This window comes from Gambusia affinis, linkage group LG18, assembly GCF_019740435.1.
Source record: "Gambusia affinis linkage group LG18, SWU_Gaff_1.0, whole genome shotgun sequence".
NCBI classification, from domain to species: domain Eukaryota; kingdom Metazoa; phylum Chordata; class Actinopteri; order Cyprinodontiformes; family Poeciliidae; genus Gambusia; species Gambusia affinis.
The window spans coordinates 10,180,013-10,202,100 of NC_057885.1; the positions used below are offsets into that span (position 1 = coordinate 10,180,013).

General features: G+C 41.1%; 1 protein-coding gene across 1 annotated transcript; it reads left to right on the forward strand.

Annotated features, from left to right (window-relative positions):
• Positions 1 to 1,183: 1,183 nt before the first annotated feature.
• Positions 1,184 to 15,695, forward strand: pik3c3 (phosphatidylinositol 3-kinase, catalytic subunit type 3). The gene is made up of 25 exons (XM_044097727.1): positions 1,184 to 1,601; positions 2,821 to 3,009; positions 3,107 to 3,250; positions 3,424 to 3,553; positions 4,924 to 5,010; positions 5,972 to 6,067; positions 6,196 to 6,267; positions 6,381 to 6,485; positions 6,569 to 6,661; positions 7,292 to 7,477; positions 8,873 to 9,003; positions 10,158 to 10,242; positions 10,358 to 10,425; positions 10,505 to 10,610; positions 10,712 to 10,828; positions 11,230 to 11,361; positions 12,378 to 12,506; positions 12,729 to 12,798; positions 13,644 to 13,708; positions 13,783 to 13,867; positions 13,959 to 14,033; positions 14,143 to 14,311; positions 14,466 to 14,556; positions 15,116 to 15,241; positions 15,400 to 15,695. Exons 1-25 carry the CDS (start codon positions 1,537 to 1,539, stop codon positions 15,412 to 15,414), a joined length of 2,631 nt encoding a protein of 876 aa, XP_043953662.1. The 5' UTR covers positions 1,184 to 1,536; the 3' UTR covers positions 15,415 to 15,695.
• Positions 15,696 to 22,088: the final 6,393 nt, after the last annotated feature.

Consider the following 22,088-nt stretch of genomic DNA (forward strand, 5'->3'; position numbering starts at 1 on the left):
ATTTTGTACAGTTTTTGACACAGAAGTCTGAATTCAGTTATTTGTATGGGTGGGTGGGTGCTTTTTGCAGTATAATGTAAATGCTACACTGCCCCTGCAGGCTTGTATATCTTTGGAAAATGATGTTAGGGGAGAAATGATTCAGAATATCCCATTGCATTATGATGTTTCCTCTCCACAGTATAATGGTAGTGAGTGGGGTGGTGACCCTGATAAGTTACTCAAACAGAGGGAAACCCTTTGACACCTAAATAGAGATTAGCTTTAACATGAGTGCTAATGTTATGTTGCTTAGAAACATTTGTAAGTTAAAATCCTCCTCTTTAAATGTGTCGCTTGGAAGTACCTCCACTAGCCTAATATAATGTATAAGTAACTCAAACCGCATCATGTCAGACCTTTTTCAGACCTTAGGTGTTTACTGTCTTTTAGGGCTTTGGACAATAAAAGCTGAGAGTGAAATGATAATGACCAACAAAGATATTTGCTGGGAAGATTTGAATGCCCTAAAATTAAACCTGACTGCCACTACTTTATCCATCACTCATTTAATAAATAGAAAATGTTTAGTTGTTGGTAAAAAAAAAAAAAAAAAAGATGTGAAAATTAACAGTATATGTTTTCAGATGAAAATTTTTGTGCATGTTTATTTAAAAATTCTCTGTTATGTGAAATAGTATATTTCCATAGCGGATTCTGTAACATCAGATATTCTGGAACAGGATTAGTAAAAAGGCATTTCACAGTTGTTTTGGAAATTATAGTTCATGCATTCGGTATTACAACTTTCAAAGGAATACATTGACACCTTTAACATTACCATACAGTTTCCAAGACTAATTTGAATGCATTTTTTCTTATCTTGTTCCAAATTACTTGAGCACGCAACACACTCGACTTTAAGTCGAGTATATATATATATATATATATATATATATATATATATATATATATATATATATATATATTTATATATATATATATATATATATATATATATATATATATATATATATATATATATATATATATATATATATATGATAATATGAAAAGGTTTTATGTCAGTGTGCTAAGTATTGTAGATCCTTCATATATTTTTGTACACTGTACCTTTAATTATGAATGCTTGAAGCCCTGCTTCAGACTCATATAGTCAACCCAAGACTCAACGATGGCTTTCATGGACTTCCTCGTCTTTCCGTATCGACATTCTACTACTCTGACCTGACTGGAAATTTCGGTTTCTGCTGTGTAGCTACTAAAAACCTAAAATCATGCCCGGTCAGACTGTAGCTATTCTAGCGTCTTAGCAGTGACTAAAAACATTAATTTATATTTTTTAAACAGTTTACAGTCTGATAAAGTCTCCAGTTCCGTTGTCCGGCTTTTATACGGTCTCTGTGGAAGGTTTCTGCGCCGAGCCGAGGCCTTGTTGTCGCAATAGTCTTCCACAAAAAAAAAAAAACGTCCGGGGATTTTAATGTTGAAGTCGTCCGGTTTGGGAGTAAAATTTAGTGTTTTTTCCCTCGGAAGATGGACACAGACAAGTTTAACTATGTCTACAGCTGTGACCTGGACATTAATGTTCAACTGAAGATGTAAGTTGGGCTGCTGAAGCCGTGTGTTTTGATGAATCTATGGAACTACTTTGTTCTGCGATCTGACAGGAGGCTCGGTGTGTTTGCGGTATGGGTCGGTATGACATGTTCCACTGAAGTGGGATTTTACCTTTTAAGTCCCTTAGAGTGCTAATTTCTTATTTTATAGGTTATCTCTTGTCATCTGTTTTAATTTTGTGTTTTGGTGTTTCTATGTCCTGTCAGGTCGTTGGTTTCTATTCATAGTGAGCTGCAATGTTTTGATTTGCTACATATTTTTTTTTTGTTGTGTCGGTCCTATTTATGACGACATTTCATAAAGTCTTACATAAAGTAACTAGTAAGCGAAAAGTATTTAAATTAATCCACTTGTACTTCCGTGACTCAGCGAGCATGTGCCTTCTTGTTCTCTTCAGAGGTAATTTGGTATCTTCATTGATACGTTATGCTTATTTAACAGTAACACTCTAGTCATTTGTCCAATTTTTTCTTTTCAGCTGATCAAATGGTGAACAATTAGTTTTTTTCTCTGCACATACCTTGGATAAAAACGGAGAACTCCCACTTTCTTTCAGTCTATAATAAACGCACCAACAAACTTGAGATTTTTTATTTTTTTAAAGTTCAGTGAAATATGCTTCGCATTTACGGGAATAATCTTAAATAGTCCCTTCATCGGGTTTTAATTTGATGCTTGATCTGGTTGTAATTTTTTGCTTTTGAAATAAAAGCAAATGCATGCACTCATATTCTGTTGCAAAGTAGCTCAAACTCTTGTTACAAGTTTTTAGATCTATGACTAAGTCCACGCTAACATATAAATATGCAACTGAGCTGAATCAGACAGCTGATTTCTAGAGGTGTGCGATACTGCATATTCTGCTATCGATTAGATAGTAACTCAATACGGATTCAGTACTGCCGATAATGATACTAATACATATAACTTAATATGGCATTAGCAAATTTCTGACCTTTAAGTGTTTTTTCTTTTGAATTATTTTTGGTAAAACTCAAGACAGAATTTAGATAAAGTGCACCGGCGTCCACAAAATGCGTTAATAGCGTCTTTACATCATGTCTTTACATTCATTCTCACCAGTAGTCAACTTTATGCATTTTTGTTTTAGTCTGTGCTTCATCAGAAAACTAACAAAAGAAAATCCTATTACTAGATTAACAATGAGTTTGCCTTTCTTCCTCTGCTCTTCTCCAACAGCGGCAGTTTGGAAGGAAAGCGAGAGCAGAAGAGCTACAAGGCGCTGCTGGAGGACCCGATGCTGCGGTTTTCCGGTCTGTACCAGGAGAACTGCTCGGACCTCTACGTCACCTGCCAGGTGTTTGCAGAGGGGAAACCTCTCGCTCTGCCCGTCCGCACCTCGTACAAAGCCTTCAGCACACGGTGGAAGTAAGAACACAATCGGGGGTGTTTTCTTCTAGATATCTTGATAGTACTTTTCCCGTGATAACTACATTTTATCGACTTGTTTTTCTTTCCGTTCCAGCTGGAATGAGTGGCTGCGGCTGCCGGTGAAGTACCCGGACCTTCCGCAGAGCGCCCAGGTGGCGCTCACCGTGTGGGACATCTACGGGCCCGGCAGAGCCGTTCCTGTTGGGGGAACCACAGTCACTTTGTTTGGCAAATATGGGTGAGTCTTCTGAGCCACAGCTATGCTTTGGTTGGCTTCTGCTGAGATAAATTAATACAAATGAAACAAAAAGAGCTACCAGTTATTTTTTGTTTTATGTGTGCATCAAAATTTGCACGTATAATTCTCTCCCTGTGACACCTCGTAACTTCTGCCGCTGCTGTTTGCTCTAGCATGTTCCGGCAGGGGATGCATGACCTTAAAGTTTGGCCAGGTGTGGAGGGGGACGGAGGGGAGCCCACCACCACACCAGGACGCACCAGCAGCAGCCTGTCAGAGGACCAGATGGGCAGACTAGCCAAGGTATGGACAGTAAACAAGGAGCAGGGATGGTGGTGTGTATTATTTACAATGCGGCATGGCAGAGGACGGCAGGCAAATGGGAAAGCGTGGGATGGGAAGTTGTTTCTAAAGCGTCATCTGTTCCAGGGTCCCAATCTGGAGGTACTCAGTGATGTGAGTACGAATGGAAGAGCTGCCAATGCACTGTGTATGTGTGAGTGTATGAAAGCCTCGGTCAAAATATGTTTGTATGCAAACCTCACCACATCTAGACTGTAGAAAGGACCGTAAATGCAGCTGGTCTCTGTTCAGTGTGAAGTCTTCTGTGTGGGAAACTAAACACATTTTGTCCCAGGTTTTCGGTGTGAACACGTCTGTGTCCAGGTGTATGGCTGTGTTCCTGAAAGCAAACACACACACACGTTTGTTTTTGAGTTTTCTGCTGTTACTATACACTTATGTGTTGTAGGGGCTGTGGGCATGTATTTCAGTTTTATGAAATCACTAAAAATGATAGTCTAGGTAACTACCTAGACTTTATCTAACCTTGGATTTCTAGTTTCCAAAAACTCTCAAATTCCTGTTTATGGTAGGAATATAGTCGGGCAGGAGCTGGACTCCTACCCGATCAACAAGTTGACCGACCATAATTAGTGACCGACTGTTTGGAAATTCAAATATACAATATCTTTTCAGACCAGCGAACGCACCACATCGGTTCTTGTTCTGGTTCAAAACAAAAATTCTCTTCGCTGTAGACGCTGTTATTGAATGACATTAAATATTTCAGTAGTTATGGGCAAATGCATTGTTTATTGTTACCAAGAAAGACTGATCAAAAACTGCTTGGGATTGTTGCTTTCTCTGTGCTACTGGTTTTAACAAAGCCACTTGTATGAAAGCACCAAAAATTATAAATTTGTCAGCAAAGTATCGAGAGCAATATAATTACACTAGTTCATGCAACCGATGCGCTCGAGTCGCCTAGTTGATAAATGCAAGTCTTATTTTTAAAGCCACATTTGTGTTTGTGGGGTTCTGACTGTGTGCAGATCAGCACCAGTAGGTCGTCAGAAATCGTCCACCGCATTGCGACTTGGGTGGTTTTTGTTTTAATGTTTCAAGAGCAGCGAACTTAGTCTTATCTAAAGTATTGTTTTTTTGTGCTTTGAGGTGCTTAACGGTGCAAGCTTTAATTCCAGCTGCTGAACATGCCTGTGCAGAAATGTTGGACTGGCTGCTGACCTTGAGTTTGTGCATGATTGTTGGAGCTCACCAGCTGCTATCCTGCAAGCGGTTCCACTACAACAACAGCAAGCGATCAATGTCTTTTAGCGTTTGAACGTCTTTTTCCCTCTTTCTCTGTGTCTTTGCTTCGCATCCCCATCCAGCTGACCAAGGCTCACCGGCAGGGCCACATGGTGAAGGTGGACTGGCTGGACCGGCTGACCTTCAGAGAGATTGAGATGATCAATGAGGTGAGATGGTCTGGTCCAATTCTGTCTCCAAACTGAGGGGTTTTTTAAAATTTCTTTTAGATATTCAGATAGGTAAATTTTTTTTACATTTTTATCCTTTTTGAGCAACCCTATAGAACAGGAAAAGTTTTAAACCACTACTAGTTTAGTCAACTTTTCTTCAAAGTAGTGTTGATCTGTATTTGTTGAGGAAAATTTATGAAAACTGTCAAACATTTTCTGTAAACTTTTGCTGCTTTTCCGCTCAGTTTTCGGCCAGTTGTTTTACCGCTACGTAAAAATTAGGAAAGAAGTTGAAATTAATGGCTTAAAGAAAAAGGGGGCATATGTAGACAGTTGGCATACAGGTGAATTATCCTTCCCTTGATTGTCTGTATAACAAGTGTAGTTTTATTGGTCAAATTCAACTCCTACAGTCTGAAAAAGTATGCTTATATTATTGAATTAGATTAATTTTCCAGGTCTGAATAAGTATGAAAAATGTTTAAAGTTGACAGGAAATCTGAAAATACCACTTGATAATTAGGTGTTATTGGTAGATTAATATCTGAACACCAACTATAAAGTCTTAAAAATGCAAACATTTTAAAAGCAATGCTAAGCCTGGTGGGAGAACAAGTAAAGCCTGGTGGCCCGCCAGGCTCATAATACCCTGGGGGAAACCCTGTTGTTGTTGATTTTTTTTTTTTTTATCAGACTGATTTATAGTTATATGGCTTAACACAGACAGAAAAAAACCCTTCCTCTAAAAATGGCTCAGTAACTGATCGGAAAATGAAAGAAAAATGTAAAAGACGGTGTTTAGGGACATTCAGGAAGCCTGGAGAAAACGTTGACTGTGATTAGTTTGAAAGATTACAGGAAGCTCTCAGTTCTTGGGAACTAAAGATGCAGAAAAGAGGGATGGCTCCTGACTTGAACGGGTCTTCAAATTTCGAGAAATAAATGTGTGTTTCTGCAGAGCGAGAAGCGCAGCTCAAACTTCATGTACCTCATGGTGGAGTTTCCTCGTGTCAAGACAAACGACAAGGAGTACAGCATCGTGTACTACGAGAAGGTCAGCTTCGCCTTCTTAACATCCATCCAGGTGCAAACCGCACCTCACGCAGCATTGAGCTGTGTTTTTTTTATTTTTTATTTTTATGTGCTGCTGAATCAGCTGATGGTCGCTTCGTCTCTGTACAGGATGGAGACGAAGCGTCGCCCGCGCTGACCAGCAGCGACATCGTCAAAGTCCCCGACCCGCACTTAGGGATGGTGAGATCAGATTTATGGAATCTCTGCAGATATCAATAAACTCTAAAAGAAGACTTAATCCCACAAGATTTTAACAATAAGTCTTTGGTTTTGCTGGGTCCTCCTCCTCTCAGGAGAACCTGGTGGAGAGCAAGCACCACAAACTGGCTCGCAGCCTTCGCAGCGGACCCTCGGACCACGACCTGAAGCCCAACGCCGCCACGCGGGACCAGCTCAACGTAAGGAAACGGCAGTTTTGATTTTCACGATTTTAGAAGGACGAAGCCCCGACAGTAAGCGAATGTTTGGACGTCACCAACAGATCATCGTGAGCTACCCTCCAACCAAGCAGCTGAGCTCTGAAGAGCAGGACCTGGTGTGGAAGTTCAGATACTACCTCACCACTCAGGAGAAGGTGGGGGCGCTTCCACTTCTTTCTACTCATTCTTTCTTACAAACCTGTCCCAATATGCAATAAATCAATGAATTGCTTGATAAATGAAAATAAGGTAGATAAACAGTCATTAAAGAGATGCTCCCCTTTAATGTTATTGAAACTTTGGCCTTTTGAGAAATGCTGCAAACATTTGACACCCAGTACAAAGCAGTTGGTTTGCACTATCTCTCACTTTTGCCTGTTTTTCCTGTCAAAGCTGAATTATTAATATGTTTTTTAATTATAGAGACTTTATAATCCATTTTAATTATTGTTGTTTGGTTTATTTATTTTGGATATTAAAATGTTTTCCAGTTCCAGTGTTAAATGTTCGTTAGAGATTAAAGGTTTTTTTTTTTTGTTTTTGAAAGGTGTACCTGCATTACCATGCCATTATTATTATTATTATTATTATTATTATTATTATTATTATTACTATTATTATAATAGTTGAAAATGGCCTCAAAATGACAATATCATCATTAATAGCAATCATTTCCGTGGCAATTTATCGTCCAGCAGGATTTGTTACCCTGACAGGCCCTTCTCCTCATGGCAGCTGTTGTCCATAATTTACCACCTGCTCTCCTCCTCTTCCTCTGGCTTCAGGCTCTGGCAAAGTTCCTGAAATGTGTGAACTGGGATCTGCCCCAGGAGGCCAAGCAGGCCCTGGAGCTGCTGGGCAAGTGGAGGCCCATGGATGTGGAGGACTCCCTGGAGCTGCTGTCTTCCCATTTCACCAACCCCACAGTGAGGCGCTATGCTGTGGCACGCCTTCAACAGGCTGATGACGAGGTACCGCCAGATATCGGCGCCCACGGCACAAAACCCTGAAAATAACTCACTGTAGGAGCATAATCTCCCACTGAAACACTCCAACCTTTATGTTAAGCACATTGTCTCAGTTATTGGCACCTTTTAACCATCTCTAAAGTACAGGATATCTACGTACTACCTTTCTAAAGTCAGTCAGAGCATCTGGGGGTTTGTAATCAGTAAACCATGACTTCCTGTTTCCCTCGCTACATAAATCGCAGATCCCCATTTCTCTTAGTCACTCTTCGAAACCGAGAGAGAGATTCCTATTTACGTAGGCCAGATGTGTGTTAAAAATGGCCAGAAGAAAACAGCTTTTCCCCTGAACTTGCTTGTATCCAAAAAGCTCTAAGCAGCTGAAGCTGTGACCAACAAGGCCTCACTTTGCCCTTATTTGCTTTATTTAGCCTCCGTTCACAGTGAGGAGGGGGATTTGGATTTGGGAGGTTAAAAAAGAAGAAGAAAAAAAATCTCCAAAGCTCACAAAGTATCATTTTGATTTCACCTGGTCTTCATATAAACCATCTATGGTATATCTCAGCTGTTTGTTTAGGAGTACTGCCAGAAAAAAGTCCTTTACTTCCTTGATCAGAACCAGAGTCGGTTGAATGCAGTATAAAAACATTCTGATCATAATATAGTACAATCAAGCTAATGCTAATTGGGAAAAAGCTATCTAAGAAAGTCCAGCAGATTGCACTCGTTAAATGATTTTTGCTCCTCCAGTCTGCGGACCTGCTCACAGAGGAGAGGAACCGCTCGGATGTTAAAACGATAACGACCCAAAACATTTTGCCACATCAGCCCAGAAATGGTTCCTGAGATACACAGTCAGGAATGCCTGCCCTTTGACCTTAACTCTATTGAAAACTTGAGCTGAAGAAGAAAGAAATCTTTTTAAGCATCTTTCTCTGGAAGGTCAGGGAGTCGGGGCGTCCTTAAAAAGTCTCATAAGGTCTTAATTTGATCTAAAACGAAGGCCTTAAAATGTTTTCAATTCAATAAGAAAATGCAAGTTGGCCTTTAATAGTCCATTTATTCCAGGACTATTTGATGTGGTGTTTTTTTTTTACTTGAGAGACATTTCTGTCAGGTAGTGGGGGTTTGATCTGTTTCTGTGACTTGAGATTGTTGAAGCTACCAGCAGCTAGCTGCTAATACACCCTCAGTAACTAGCTAGCTAGCTTTCTTACCTCTGATTATAATGCACTAAGTCCCCCCCCAGGTTCTCCCCTATATTTATGGTATTTTCAGCCTTAGATTTCATTCAAAGTGGCATTAAAAATGTCTGTAAATAGTCTTAAATGTTAACTCGCCACAACCTGCAGCCACTCTGACGTTGCTGATCCTTGTGTGGCCCTCTCGTCCCTCCAGGACCTGCTGATGTACCTCCTCCAGCTGGTGCAGGCGCTCAAATACGAGAACTTCAACGACATCCAGGGAGGCTTGGAGCCAGGCAGCAAGAGAGACAGCCAGGGACTTTCGGATGACTCCACGCTGGACAGGTCAGAGCAACATCAGCAGAGCCGCCCCCCTGGCTGCACATCACATGCAAGCCGCAGCGACAGGCATGAGCTGAAGGGGGCTATTCTCTGGAATCGGGGGGGTAGAAATTGTCAGCAGGTGATCTAAATTTACCCCCAGACACGCCGATTTGCAACGTTTGATTATTTCTGTTTCAGGAGGCGTTGAAAACGCTTCGGTTGTTAGGATTTCACTGGCAGCCGCGCAGCTGAGGCTGCAGGCTCAAGCTGTTGGCTCAGCGCAGACGTGCAGCGGCCACACTGACTTCAGCGTCACGTGATTAAAATAGTCGTTATATGTAATTTCTGCTTTAACTGCTATATTGGCGCTGCAGAACCACAATGGCTCACCAAGTGTTTTTGGTCCAGTTTCTAGTTAGTTTAGTCTTATTTCAAGTGTACTAACTTGCACATAAATGATCAGCAAGACATAGGAGCTTGTTTTAAGCCAATAATTTATTCATATTACTAATAAAACATACTCGTTATAAGGGAAATAATCTGCCAATGAAACAAGATATCTTTCCCATATTATAAATTGGAATAATATGTTCCTCTGGCAGATTATTTCACTTATAAATAATTTTTTCATGAATAGTAATGAATTTGTGACTTAAAACAAGCTCATATATCATGCTAAAAAGTTACTTGTAAGCTAGTTTTGTCTCATTTAAGGTGAACTAAGATATTTGCACAAAACACTACAACAAAAATACCTGGCAAGATTCGGCCTGTCACGATAACAGATTTTACTGGACGATAAATTGTCCCAGAAATCTTTTCAATAAGTGATTAATATTGGTGTTTTGAAACCATTTTCAAGTAATATGTTCATAATGACACAACAGCGCAAGTTTGTTTCTCAGAGACCAACACTCTTTAATTTTGTGAATAACACTGAACACTGGAAGGTATTTTAAATATCCAAAATATACACAACAGCAAAAAACAACAAACAAAAGGCAAGTAAGAATCACTCACAACCAAAACCAATCATGTCGACATGATTGCCCTTCAAAACTCATCAGAATAGAAATGATTGAGCTAATTTCATTTGTCATGCTATTAACTGGTTTATTGTTTACCGCGACCGGCTTCGGTCTGGTTTCATGTTTGTCGTTTCGTTTGTGTCTCAGTTCTCAGATCCTGTCGGTTCCGTCCGGATCGTCCTCCACCCCCCAGCAGAAAGGCAAGGAAGGAGCGGACAGCGAGACTCTGGAGGTGATAAAACCGTCCCACAAACAGCCGAGGATCAAAGAAAACACACAACAATGACATCACAAATGATCACATGATCATAAATTCCCGTTTGTGCTTCATTTGTTTATCTATTTAGCAAGACTTGTGCACCTTTCTCATCTCGCGCGCCTGCAAGAACGCTACGCTCGCCAACTACTTGTACTGGTGAGCGACAATCATCCAGAACAAGAGCAGCATTTCACTGGGACATGATGTTGCAAAATCGACTTGTTTTTCTCCTCAGGTACGTGATTGTGGAGTGTGAGGATCAGGACACGAAGCAGAGGGATCCCAAAACCCACGAGATGTACCTGAACGTCATGAGGCGGTTCAGCCAGGCGCTGCTCAAGGTGAGTGTTTTCCTGAACAGATTTCAGCGTGACGTGTTCGGCAGCAAACCAGCTGAGCTGTTTCTTCTTCTTCTTCTCTTTCTCCTCTCTCCTCACCGCAGGGCGATAAGAGCGTGAGGGTGATGCGGTCGCTTTTGGCCGCCCAGCAGACCTTCGTGGACAGACTGGTGCAGCTTATGAAGGCCGTCCAGAGGGAGAGCGGGAACCGCAAGAAGAAGGTAACAACAGCGTAGCTTTACTAGTAGATTACTCTGCCAGCTAATCGATTGATCCAATTTTAAATCAGCATCCAATTCTGCTGATTTTTCATTCAACAACTTGAGTCGTTTTCATACGACATTAGAAATGCGTTAAAATATAAAAATATTCACCTGAGGAGTTTCTGGGTAGAACATATTTACAGTCAACGACAGTTTTTTTTTTTTATCTTTAGTGAAATTTTTTTTTTTTTTTTGCAGTTTTAGTGACACAGAGTTAATACTCTGTGTGTTCTTGGAATTGCAAAATCCAATTAACAATTAATCGATTACTGTATTGGTTGACACTTATTTCAGTAATCGGCGAATCCGATTAATTGCAGTTTAATGAAGCGCCATTATTCTTTCCGAATCCTCCGCAGACGGAGCGGCTGCAGGCTCTGCTGGCCGACAACGAGAAGGTCAACCTCTCGGACATCGAGCCGATTCCTCTTCCTCTGGAGCCTCAGATCAGGATCAGGGGGATCGTCCCGGAGACGGCAACGCTCTTTAAGGTTTTCTGTTGCTTAAATCCTCCTGTGATCACGTGTCTATCTGCCGAAGGACAAGTTGAGATTTAAAAGAGTCGCTCAGGCGTTTGCAAGTGGAATAAAACATATTGACGTGAGCGCAGTTACACCCGTTAAGAAGTACTGTCGACTTAAACGGAGGATCCATTTGTGTAGAACCAGGCTTGGGTGGCGCGTTAAGTGCAACAGATGAAGCTGGCTTTCTTTCTCTTACTGATTCACACACATCTCCTCCTGCAATTCAGCTTGTTTCTTTAGTTTGCTTCATGAGCGAAAAGCCTCCACTCACTGTGCTGCTGTCTCATGCTAACTTTGCATTTTCTAACATGCTCATATTATTTCGTACCGAGAAATAAAAGAGTAAACGATAGACTCTTGATTGGTGATGTGTTGTCAAAAAATCTTTAAGAAACCAAGGACTCGTACTCCAAGAACCTTTTCACATATCATCTTCTTTCAACAATAAATCTCAATGTGTTTTATTGAGCATGAATGGAAGGAAAGGAAACATATTTATTAAAGTTTTCTAAATGAGAATCTGAAAAGTGTGGCGTGCATTTTTATTAAACCAGTTTTACTCTGATACCCTAAATCCACTTAAATCCTAATAATTTCCAGAGCTGTTTTTTCAAAGAAGAATGGGCAAAAATGTGTAAATATTGTAGAAAAACCCAAAACCAGTACAGTGAGTCGGATGCACGCCACATTTTCAGATTTTTATTTGTGAAATGTTCTAAAACGGTGGATTATCTTCCTTCCACTGTATAAACCTCCACTACAATATAAAGACAAACATTTCAACTCTTTGTAAGATTTGTGTGTTGGGTGGAAGAACTATCCCCGCTGTATTTTCAGACGGCGGCTTTGCTTCAGATTCTCTCTGCGTTCCGTCTCACTCTGTCTGCGTTCCGTCTCACTCTGTCTGCGTTCCGTCTCACTCTGTCTGCGTTCCGTCTCACTCTCTCTGCGTTCCGTCTCACTCTGTTTGCGTTCTGCCTCAGAGCGCTCTGATGCCGGCCAAGCTGATCTTCAAAACCGAGGACGGGGCCATGTACCCGGTCATCTTCAAACACGGAGACGACCTGAGACAGGACCAGCTCATCCTGCAGATCATCTCGCTCATGGACAAAGTAAGACCTCTTTGAAATCTTCTCTATGGTGGTTTGCTTTCAATTTGATTTGAATGTGTCTGTAAAATAAATAATAAAGTGGCTTGGAAATAACAACTGAAGCCTGTAAGGATGGGATTCTGAGATGTCATGCTCACATATACATACGTAGCACTTCTTGGTAAGCTGGTAATTAAATTTAACTAGCAATTCTTGAGGATTTGTTTGTGTTTTTGTGTTCAGCTTTTAAGGAAAGAGAACTTGGACCTGAAACTGACTCCATATAAGGTTCTGGCCACCAGCACCAAACACGGTAAGCAGTCATTTTCTCTTATTTCCTTTTAGTTCAGACAAAATTATGTTTTTATTGATGCCAAACAGTTTGTACATCTGGTAGAAGAATATTAAATTACAGAATCCGTAATGGACTATTCTGATACCGGATTTAATCTAAGACTGGGAGATAAATCAGATCTGCAGAATACTTTTTTGAAGATTAATTTTTTTGGAAAATTAGACCTTTTTTTTCCCACCAATACAATGCAACCAATTTTTTTTATTTTTTATTCAATTATTCTCTGGTTTTCATAGAGGGATGTCCGCATTCTGTTGCCTATTTGGACTTTGAATTCAGGTCAGCTCCATCATGGAGTATTAGGGCAAGGCTACGATTTTTTTTATTTTACCAGAATAAAGCCGAACATTTATGAGAACTCCAGCACAAAAAAGTAAGAACAAATTAAAATGAGGAATGTTGAGCGTATTGTGAGGTTGGTATAAGTTTTACTATAAAGAAATCCTTCATCTTCCGACACTTCAGCATCGAATTACCATCAGAATCAGGACTTGAAAATGATTGAACAAATGAATGTCTATTTCATTAAAGAACCACTATTGAAGCTTTTTCCTTGATAAAATGACTTCTCGTAATTTTCAAGATGTTCTAGTAAGACTGCATCTTTATTCTGTCAATGTTACGACTGTGTTCTAGTAATTACTTAAAAATTCTGGGGGTGATTAAGATAAGACGGTTTTTGACAAGATTTGGAAAAGACAGTTAATTTTTTAAATACTAAAATCAGATCTGATATGGGTGGGGAAAAAAAGAATTGCAGATATCACTTTCAAAATGACTAAAGTCGCGCGTTATTGTTCCAGGTTACATGCAGTTCGTCCAGTCCGTTCCTGTTGCCGAGGTTTTGGCCACTGAGGGCAACATCCAGGTGAGCTGGTTGAACCGCAGCGGCATGCGAGGTATGAGTGAGACCAATGATCCGATCCGTTCTCATTGACGCAGAGCTTCTTCAGGAAGCACGCGCCGAGCGAAAAGGGCCCCTACGGCATCAGCTCTGAGGTGATGGACACCTACGTTAAGAGCTGCGGTGAGACTCTCGGCACGCTGCGGCTTTAAATAAAACAAACAACCAGCTGAACTCGGCCACATGTTGAACGAATGTCCCTCTGCTCCCCCAGCTGGTTACTGCGTCATCACATACATCCTGGGAGTTGGAGACAGACATCTGGACAACCTGCTGCTGACAAAAACTGGTGAGGGGGAAGTTTGTCTGTGAAGCCAGGCCGCCTCCACAATCCCAGGTTCGGGATTTAAAAAAAAAAAATTTTTTTATCGAGTTTATCCTCACTCTCGCTCTTCCAGGGAAGCTCTTCCACATAGACTTTGGCTACATCCTGGGTCGAGACCCCAAGCCGCTGCCGCCGCCCATGAAGCTGAGCAAAGAGATGGTGGAGGGCATGGGGGGGACGCAGAGCGAGCAGTACCAGGAGTTCAGGAAGCAGTGCTACACCGCCTTCCTCCACCTCAGGAGGTACTAAGATTCATCCCACTCTTGAGTGCAGGCAAAAACTAGACATTTATTTCAACCGGTTGTGTTTGAGGGATTGCTACATGCTAACGCATGCTAAAAGTGTTCACTGCGGAGATCGGATCAGTTTGTAAAATCCTTTCACTTATTTTCTCAGGTACTCCAACCTGATCCTGAATCTTTTTTCCCTCATGGTGGACGCCAATATTCCTGACATCGCTCTGGAGCCAGACAAGACCGTTAAAAAGGTGGCAAAAATACTTAGTCATGTCGATCCTTCTGTCAACTTTTACAAAAAAATATATAGATAACGAGTAAGGAGGATGAAAAAAAATGGGGACATGTAGTTGTTTTTTTTCTTTAGTTCACTATTTTTGGATGATGGATTGACCGGTGCTTTGGGATCTTGTTTCACAGCCTAAACCTGCTTGAAGCATCTCTGAAGCTTCTGCAACTTAAAAAAAAAAAAGCATAACTAAACAATGTGATTAAATTCCGACTTTCATCTCAAAATTCTAATCCAAATAAATAACCAAAGAGTCAATTATGTCATTATATGAAAATAATCACACAACATCCGAATATTTGCTTGTGCACACAATTTAAACTGTTGAAATTATTCTGAGAGAAAAAATTAAAAATCAAAATTCTGAGATTAAAGTCAGAATTCTTCTTCTTTTTTTTTAGTGGCTTTAGTTCTGTGTCGACACGGCTAACATTTTGAAGCGATTGTTACTGAATGACGAGGTTTCTGCACCTGGGCTTCTCACCGCATCGTGGTAACTGTAACTCTTGACGTGCCGCCAGGTGCAGGATAAGTTCAGGCTGGACCTGTCGGACGAGGAGGCGGTCCACTACATGCAGAGCCTGATAGACGAGAGCGTGGGAGCTTTGTTCGCTGCTGTGGTCGAGCAGATACACAAATTTGCACAGGTACGTCTCACTCTACAGCAGATGACCACCGTTTGTGCAGCCGAATGTTTTGTTTTGCAGATAATGATCCCAAAAAAATAAATAAAAAAAATGTCAGCTTTCTTGTAAATAAGACGAGAATGCAGCCCAACTCGACCTCCGTTTCTTGTTCTTTCCAGTATTGGCGCAGATGAACAATGCAGACGACGGGCGACGTGCGGCTGACCTGGATGAAAGCTTTGCACCACAAATATGCGATCATGAAGCTCTGGCCCGCCTCTGTGCTCACGAAGAAGGCAAGAGGAAACCCGGAGACACTGCTGGGGACAAAAAGGCCAAGATTGCACTGCCAACCTTTACTGAAAGACAACAAACCCAGGACATGTAAATCTTCTTGTTTGCTCCTGTATATACGATGTACAATAATTGCGGAATGAATGAAACGTGAGGCCAAATAAAGAGACTGTTGCTACGACCGAGCGCGCCCGCGTTTTCACTCGGAGCTGGTGTATATTTTCCCGAGCGGAGCTGCTGAGCAGCGTTTATGGTACGTGACGTGTTTCTGCTGACCCGTCTCTGGACGGTCATGCTGTCAATGCTGGGGGTTGGAACAAGCTGAGCTCTGAGGTTTGGCGAGTCACTGGCAGAGTGACTAAGCATTTCCTGTTGGAGAAGGCCAGAACTCACTGCTTTATATCAGCTTGTGAACTTTTCTTCTTTCTTTCTTTTTCTCCACCTGACTGCTGTTTAACATAAAACATCCGTGACAAAGAACAAAGGTGGGCGATATTTTTAGTTGCGCATCACTCCGGATTCCGGGAGATTTTAGTCACGTTACAGAAATCCATTTTTTTTTAGATCCTACAACTTGTGTCTGTGAATACATGTGTTTGGATAAAAGTGCTGCACATATTTTTATTTGGAAGTTTGGAAAATCAAAAGCTGGTGTTGGGGAAAAACAGGTCAAATTTTAGGAGTGTGTAAAAAGATACACACAACTGAGTTTTTTCCCCCTTTTGAATCATGAACACCAAGGTTCATTTGTGACCTTCTTCAATGTTAATTTGTTGCACTCAATATTTTCTCTGTTCAAAGGTAAAATGGCTCTCAGTGTCCATACTGAGAGGCGTCTGTGATTTTGTTTCTCTTCCCTTCTTGAACTTTTTTAAATCGGGGTTTTATATGTTGCTTTTTGAGAACTTTTAGACTACTTCATGATGGAACAGGTTCATTTTGGGTGATTTCCTGATAAAAATATGTTTTTCTAAAACCATTTGTTTCAGGATTTTAGACAAAAAGGTAAAACACCTCCATTCTCAAAAAAAAAAAAGAGAAAAAAAGCTACATCTCTTTGTGTTAGATCCAAATTGATCAAACTGTTGTATAACTCTCAGGCGGTGGTACTTGACTAACGTTTCAAGCTACTCATATATTTCACTTTTAGCTAGAAAATGCCTGCTAAGCTAAATAACTTCAGAAAATGTTTCTGCTAAAAAACAGAAACCATCAAAAAGAAATGCAGTTCATAACTCCTAATGAGTCTAAACAGAACCTAACCCTGTTCTGGTTGCCAGTTTGAAAAGCACTGGAACATGCTAACTGCTACTTAGCAGCACTAGCTAACAGGTTTATCTGTTTGCATCTGACGAAAGGATCGTGTTAACTATGAGAAGCTGTACAGTTTAATGTGTGAAAATTATTTTTTGAGAGAGCAAGAACGGAAAATATACAGTTTGTAACCACGGTTTAACATGTTATATAATATGATCCCCATTTCAAAACAAATGTAAACTACTCTGAACTAAAACTACCAAAAATGCTGCCTTGCTAACACTAATTAAAAGCACTACGAATCAGGGCAACTTCCGTTCAAGTCGGAGACTTTATTCCAAATCGCATACGTACGTCCTGCTCCTTGACGTTGAACACGTCCGGATCTTGGCTGTTGTGTAATCAGGTGTTGATAAAACAAGCCAGCTCTTCATGCAATCATCCAGTCCTTCCCGCCGAGCGGATTTATAAAACCCGATCCCACTGGCTCTGCTGTGTCGGCCTCCCAGGTTTGTGTGTTCAAACAATTCTGGATGGCCAAACCCACAAAGAGCCTCAATGTTCTGGAAAGAATGCAACGCCAGCAAAACAGAAGACAGAAAATGGAGATGACAGGACGTTCTTTGTTTTCTTGCAGGGGGGGGCAACAGTGAGTCAGACGTGTCTTTTTAAAACAATAAATGATGGGAAAGATCTGCTCTGTTGTCTCTCCGGCTGCTAAATGTAGTGGGGGGTTTCAGCAAGTTCGTGCTTCTTGTTTTGAGATGATCATGCTTTTGGACTTCAACTGGGTCTCAGCTCAGAGAGCGAACAGAGAAAAACCACAACCAGATATAGATTCTTCACTGAGCTGTGATTATGTATACACACACACAGAGAGAGATAATTTTTGCCCCACCAGTAAGTCTCCCTATTGCTCCACTGCAAGTCACAAGAAACAGATAAATATACCGACGCAGCTCTGATTGATGACCATGTTTGATATGTTATGGGTAAATAAATATTAAAATTAACATGAAAAAAACCCCAAACTGCCAGACGTGTCTCATCAGTAAACTTTAATAGAAACTAAAAGCACAAAATAGATCAAAAGATCTCAAGCTGGAACACATCATCACCTGAAACACCCGGTCAAAAAAAAGAAAAACAAAATTCAAGAACGACTGAGAATAAATCACCAGTCTGTTTCAGAGGCATTTTGAAATTTCTCCACGAATGGAAAAATTACATCGAACAGCAACATCCAAGAGTGCATTTTCTTTTGACTTTCCTCCTGTGTTTGAACTTATTTGCAAAATCCTGAGTTTAGGTGCTTTAAATCAGTGGTCCCCAACCACCGGGCCGCGGTGGCGCAAAAGGTGGCTATTTAGCGTATGCAACGCATAGGGGCGCTGCACTAGAGGGGGCGCAAAAACGATGTAGGGATTTTTCTTTCTAGTCAGCATTTTATGTACTTAACAGCTGTTTGTGCATGATAACAGAGGAACAGCACTGATTAGGCGCCCCTCCCCTCCTGCCAGCCGCTCTTCCCTCCCATACAGGTAGTTTGGTAACGGCCGTTCGAGAACGCGCTGAGGCGCGTTTTTTTCTTTTCTTTTTTCTTAAATTTGTCGTAATGCCTCGACAACAGGGAGCTAAAGATAGGGCGCAGAAAAAACTCCGGGGCACAAAACAGAAAACGGAAGAGTGAGAAGGATAAAGATGTTGGAGAGACGAAGAAAAGCTTTTCAAAGTGGTTGAAAGACAGTAGGTAAGTAATGTCAGTGTATCAACAAGAGAGTTGTAAATATTCAGATTAGCTTAAGCTAGCCTAAAATGACGGGTGGTTGTTGTTGTCTTCGTCCTGTATTGAACGAATACAGGACGCGATTTATTCCGTATTGCTATAAATGTCTGATAGACACACCTACAACACACCTCTCAACAATAAGTGTAATAATAATGACCAAAACAAATACAGGGGAAATATTAGGGTCAACTAAATTGTCGTTGCGGGAACTAAACAGGACCCCACGAACTGACGCTGTTGTCATGGTTACCGAGTGACGGACACTACGCAGCCACAGTGAGCTGCTATCCACCAGTGTCTTTTTAAAATGTCCACCCGATACTACACCGTCCTTAAAGTAAAACTTCTGGCAAAAATACAGACGGTAGTGGGAAGACACGGGCTAAACAATCACTGTGAAGTTTAATAGGGGCATTAAAATAAATGTGTCGGTGACATTCAGTGGCACCCAGTGGGTTTGATATCAGATATAATGGTCTGACGCAGACCCGTCAGAACCTAAAGAACCAGACATCAGTCTCTTCATCCCTCAGTCATTTCCTGAGACAAAAAAATAATATAGATGACAATTTAAAAGAACAAATCATACAAATAGATTAATAGTAAATAAATAAATATTGTGAAGAGAACATTAAAAACGTTTGTTAGGATTGTGTAGAAAAAATTTTGATATCTTTTATAAATAGTGTTTTGTGGTCAATATTATTTCACCATTTTATTAATGTGGGTTGCCAGTTTGGATAAGGTTTCCTATCAAGCTATAAGAATGATAGAAAACATGCTAACAACAGGAGGTCTAGACACAGGCTAACAGAACCGGCTCTTTGGCTCACTTGTACAAGTTTATGTCCTGGGAGGGAGGGGGGGCGCCAGTGAGCTGTTCGCATCCACCTCAAAAATACCTAGTTGCGCCCCTGCGTGGACCAATTGGTACCAGACCGCGCAAGAAATAATTAAATATGGCCGTTCTATGTATTGAGTCTGGGGGAGCTTTTATTTTGAAAATACTAAACCGGATGCTGTCGGTTACGTCTTGCGTGCTAACATGCTGAATGAGTAAGAAACAACTGCATCGGTGTCGATCCTCACAACGCGCGCACCCCCCACCCCCTCGTTCTTTTTCTAATATGGGTCGAAATAGTATAGCATCTGTATAGCATTTTGTTTTCAAATTCATTCAATAAATAATGATGATATAATATTAGGCTGTATTTCTGCCAATAGCATAGCTGCAGTACATTAGTGGCCTAATGTGTTGAATGTGCTGAGAGGCATTCAACACATTAGAAACCAATCAGAACCAAGAGTTTGTCTTTTGGTTCTGATTGGTTGTTTCTGGACAGCAGCAGAGTCAGAGGAATTTTCACAGATTATCAGCTTCATATTTTACTGTCAGACACTTTTAACAAATATTCATCCATCCATCATCTAATCTAATTTACATTTATCCTTGTGCACACACATTCACAGCTTAGGACAATTTAGAGAGATCAATTATTTTTTTAGAAATTCTACCTGTTGCAGTTTATATATATATATATAGGAATGTTGTAAGAATGCTTTCTTGGTGTTTTTAACTCTGAAATTGATCTTGTGTTTTCTCCATTGACTTTTAGTTAGGAATATTATTTGCCTGTGTCTGTTTTGATTTCCTAAATTTGTATAAAACATTACATTTTCATAATGCCCGGTGTTGGCAAAACCTGGGTTTGGATTTTTATCCAGGTTAGTGCCACCTGGGTGTGGGTCTGCGTAAAGGCCGAGCCGGGCTTAGATCGGCCTTCAGGCCAACACCAACATGAAGGCCCTCCATGCAACCAGTGGAGGTTGGTCGCATGGTCCTCCATGTTTGATTGGAGGTCCATCTTTCCTCTGGCCTCCCTGGTTGATTGGAGGTCCATCTCTCCTCGGACCTCCCTGCTTGATTAGAGGTCCATCTTTCCTCGGACCTCCCTGAATTATTGGAGGTCCGTTTTTCCTCGGACCTGCCTGCTTGATTGGAGGTCCCTCTTTCGTCGGACCTGCCTGCTTGATTGAAGGTCCATCTTTCCTCTGACCTCCCTGGTTGATTGGAGGTCCATCTACCCTCTGACCTCCCTGCTTGATTGAAGGTCCATCTACCCTCGGACCTCCCTGCTTGATTGAAGGTACGTCTTTCCTCAAACCTCCCTGATTGATTCCAGTTCTGTCTTTCCTTGGTCTCCTCTGTTTGGAGACTCTCTGATGGTTGTTTTCCAGAGCAACTCTCAACTTCATCTTCAGGTCTGCAACCTGACCCTGCAGAGATTTTACTGTTTCCTCCTGTTCTTTTATTTTCGAAGCTTGCTCAGTGTGACTTTTGAGCTGCTCCTCATATTTAAGTCTCACTTTGTATTCTTCAATCATTACTTCTATGAGACCTTTATTGCGGGAGGCGTATTTTTCTGCCTCCCTCTTGAAGTAATCCAGCTGTTGAAGAATGCTCTTGTCGGCTGTAATTTTGGAAGAGTAAGAAACCTTTGATCCATCTTCACATTTGACTTGCAGTTGACGTTCTTTTTCCAACATTTTTTGCAGTTTTTGAATCTCCTCCTGCTGCGATTTCACTTCAGCCTGACATGCAATCCTTCGGTCTCTTTCTTCATGGAGTTCAAAAATCTTACTCTGCAGTTCACTTTTAGGATCGCCTACCTGCTTAGTGAGATCGATGACATGTTGGCTAGTCTCTTCCATATCTTCCACTAAGGGGGTGATCTCAAAGCCAGCAGAGGGAGTTGTTTTCTGCTCGACTTTCAATGATCTTGGACTCTCAAAGTCACCGGAAGGACTTGGTTCCCCCTGGATCTCTGCTGACTCATCTTCCGGTTCGCTGTCATCTTCAAAAACAATGATAGCGTCGTAGTCGACTTGGATGTTTCGCTCCATCATTTCAATCCATGAAAACTCAGCTGGAAAAGCTTCATGTTCACAAGTGATCTGTTGTTGCTTCATGTCTATGTTCTGGTAAATTCTTGCTTCTCTGAAAGGCTCGTAATATCTGGAATCAATATTCCGCTCGTTTCGATTAATTTCGAACGTGCTCTGGAGAGTGATCTGTCGCGATAGGACTGTGGAACAGGTCTGAGAAAACGCTGTCTGTGAGCTACATTCAAGAAAGAGATTCCTTTGTCATATCAAAGAGTGATGTCTTCACCGGTACCGGTCCATGGACCAATTGGTACTGAGCCACGCAACAAATAATTAAATATGGCCGTTCTACGTATTGAGTCTGGAGGAGCTTTTATTTTGAAAATCCTAAACCGGATGCTGTCGGTTATGTCTTGCGTGCCAACATGCAGCTGAATGATTAAGAAACAACTGGTTCCACCAAATGGTTGAAGGCTTATGCGCTCCCAGACATTGACTTTGTTGTCCTTAGGCCACTTTGTAATTGATTTGGCAGTATTAGTATGGGTCATTTTCCATTTTGAAGACCTACAAGTCACCAAGAAAGTCTTCATTTTGCACTCTGTGTTCCACATTACTGGAAGAATAGGGCTATGGCATGTG

Excerpts from the sequence above, each read along its gene's own strand:
- pik3c3 (XM_044097727.1), top strand. The coding sequence starts at position 1,537 with ATGGACACAGACAAGTTTAACTATGTCTACAGCTGTGACCTGGACATT. Across the intron at positions 10,426-10,504 it reads CTCGCCAACTACTTGTACTG|GTACGTGATTGTGGAGTGTG; the intron begins GTGAGCGACAAT and ends TTTTCTCCTCAG. Across the intron at positions 10,829-11,229 it reads GCGGGAACCGCAAGAAGAAG|ACGGAGCGGCTGCAGGCTCT; the intron begins GTAACAACAGCG and ends AATCCTCCGCAG.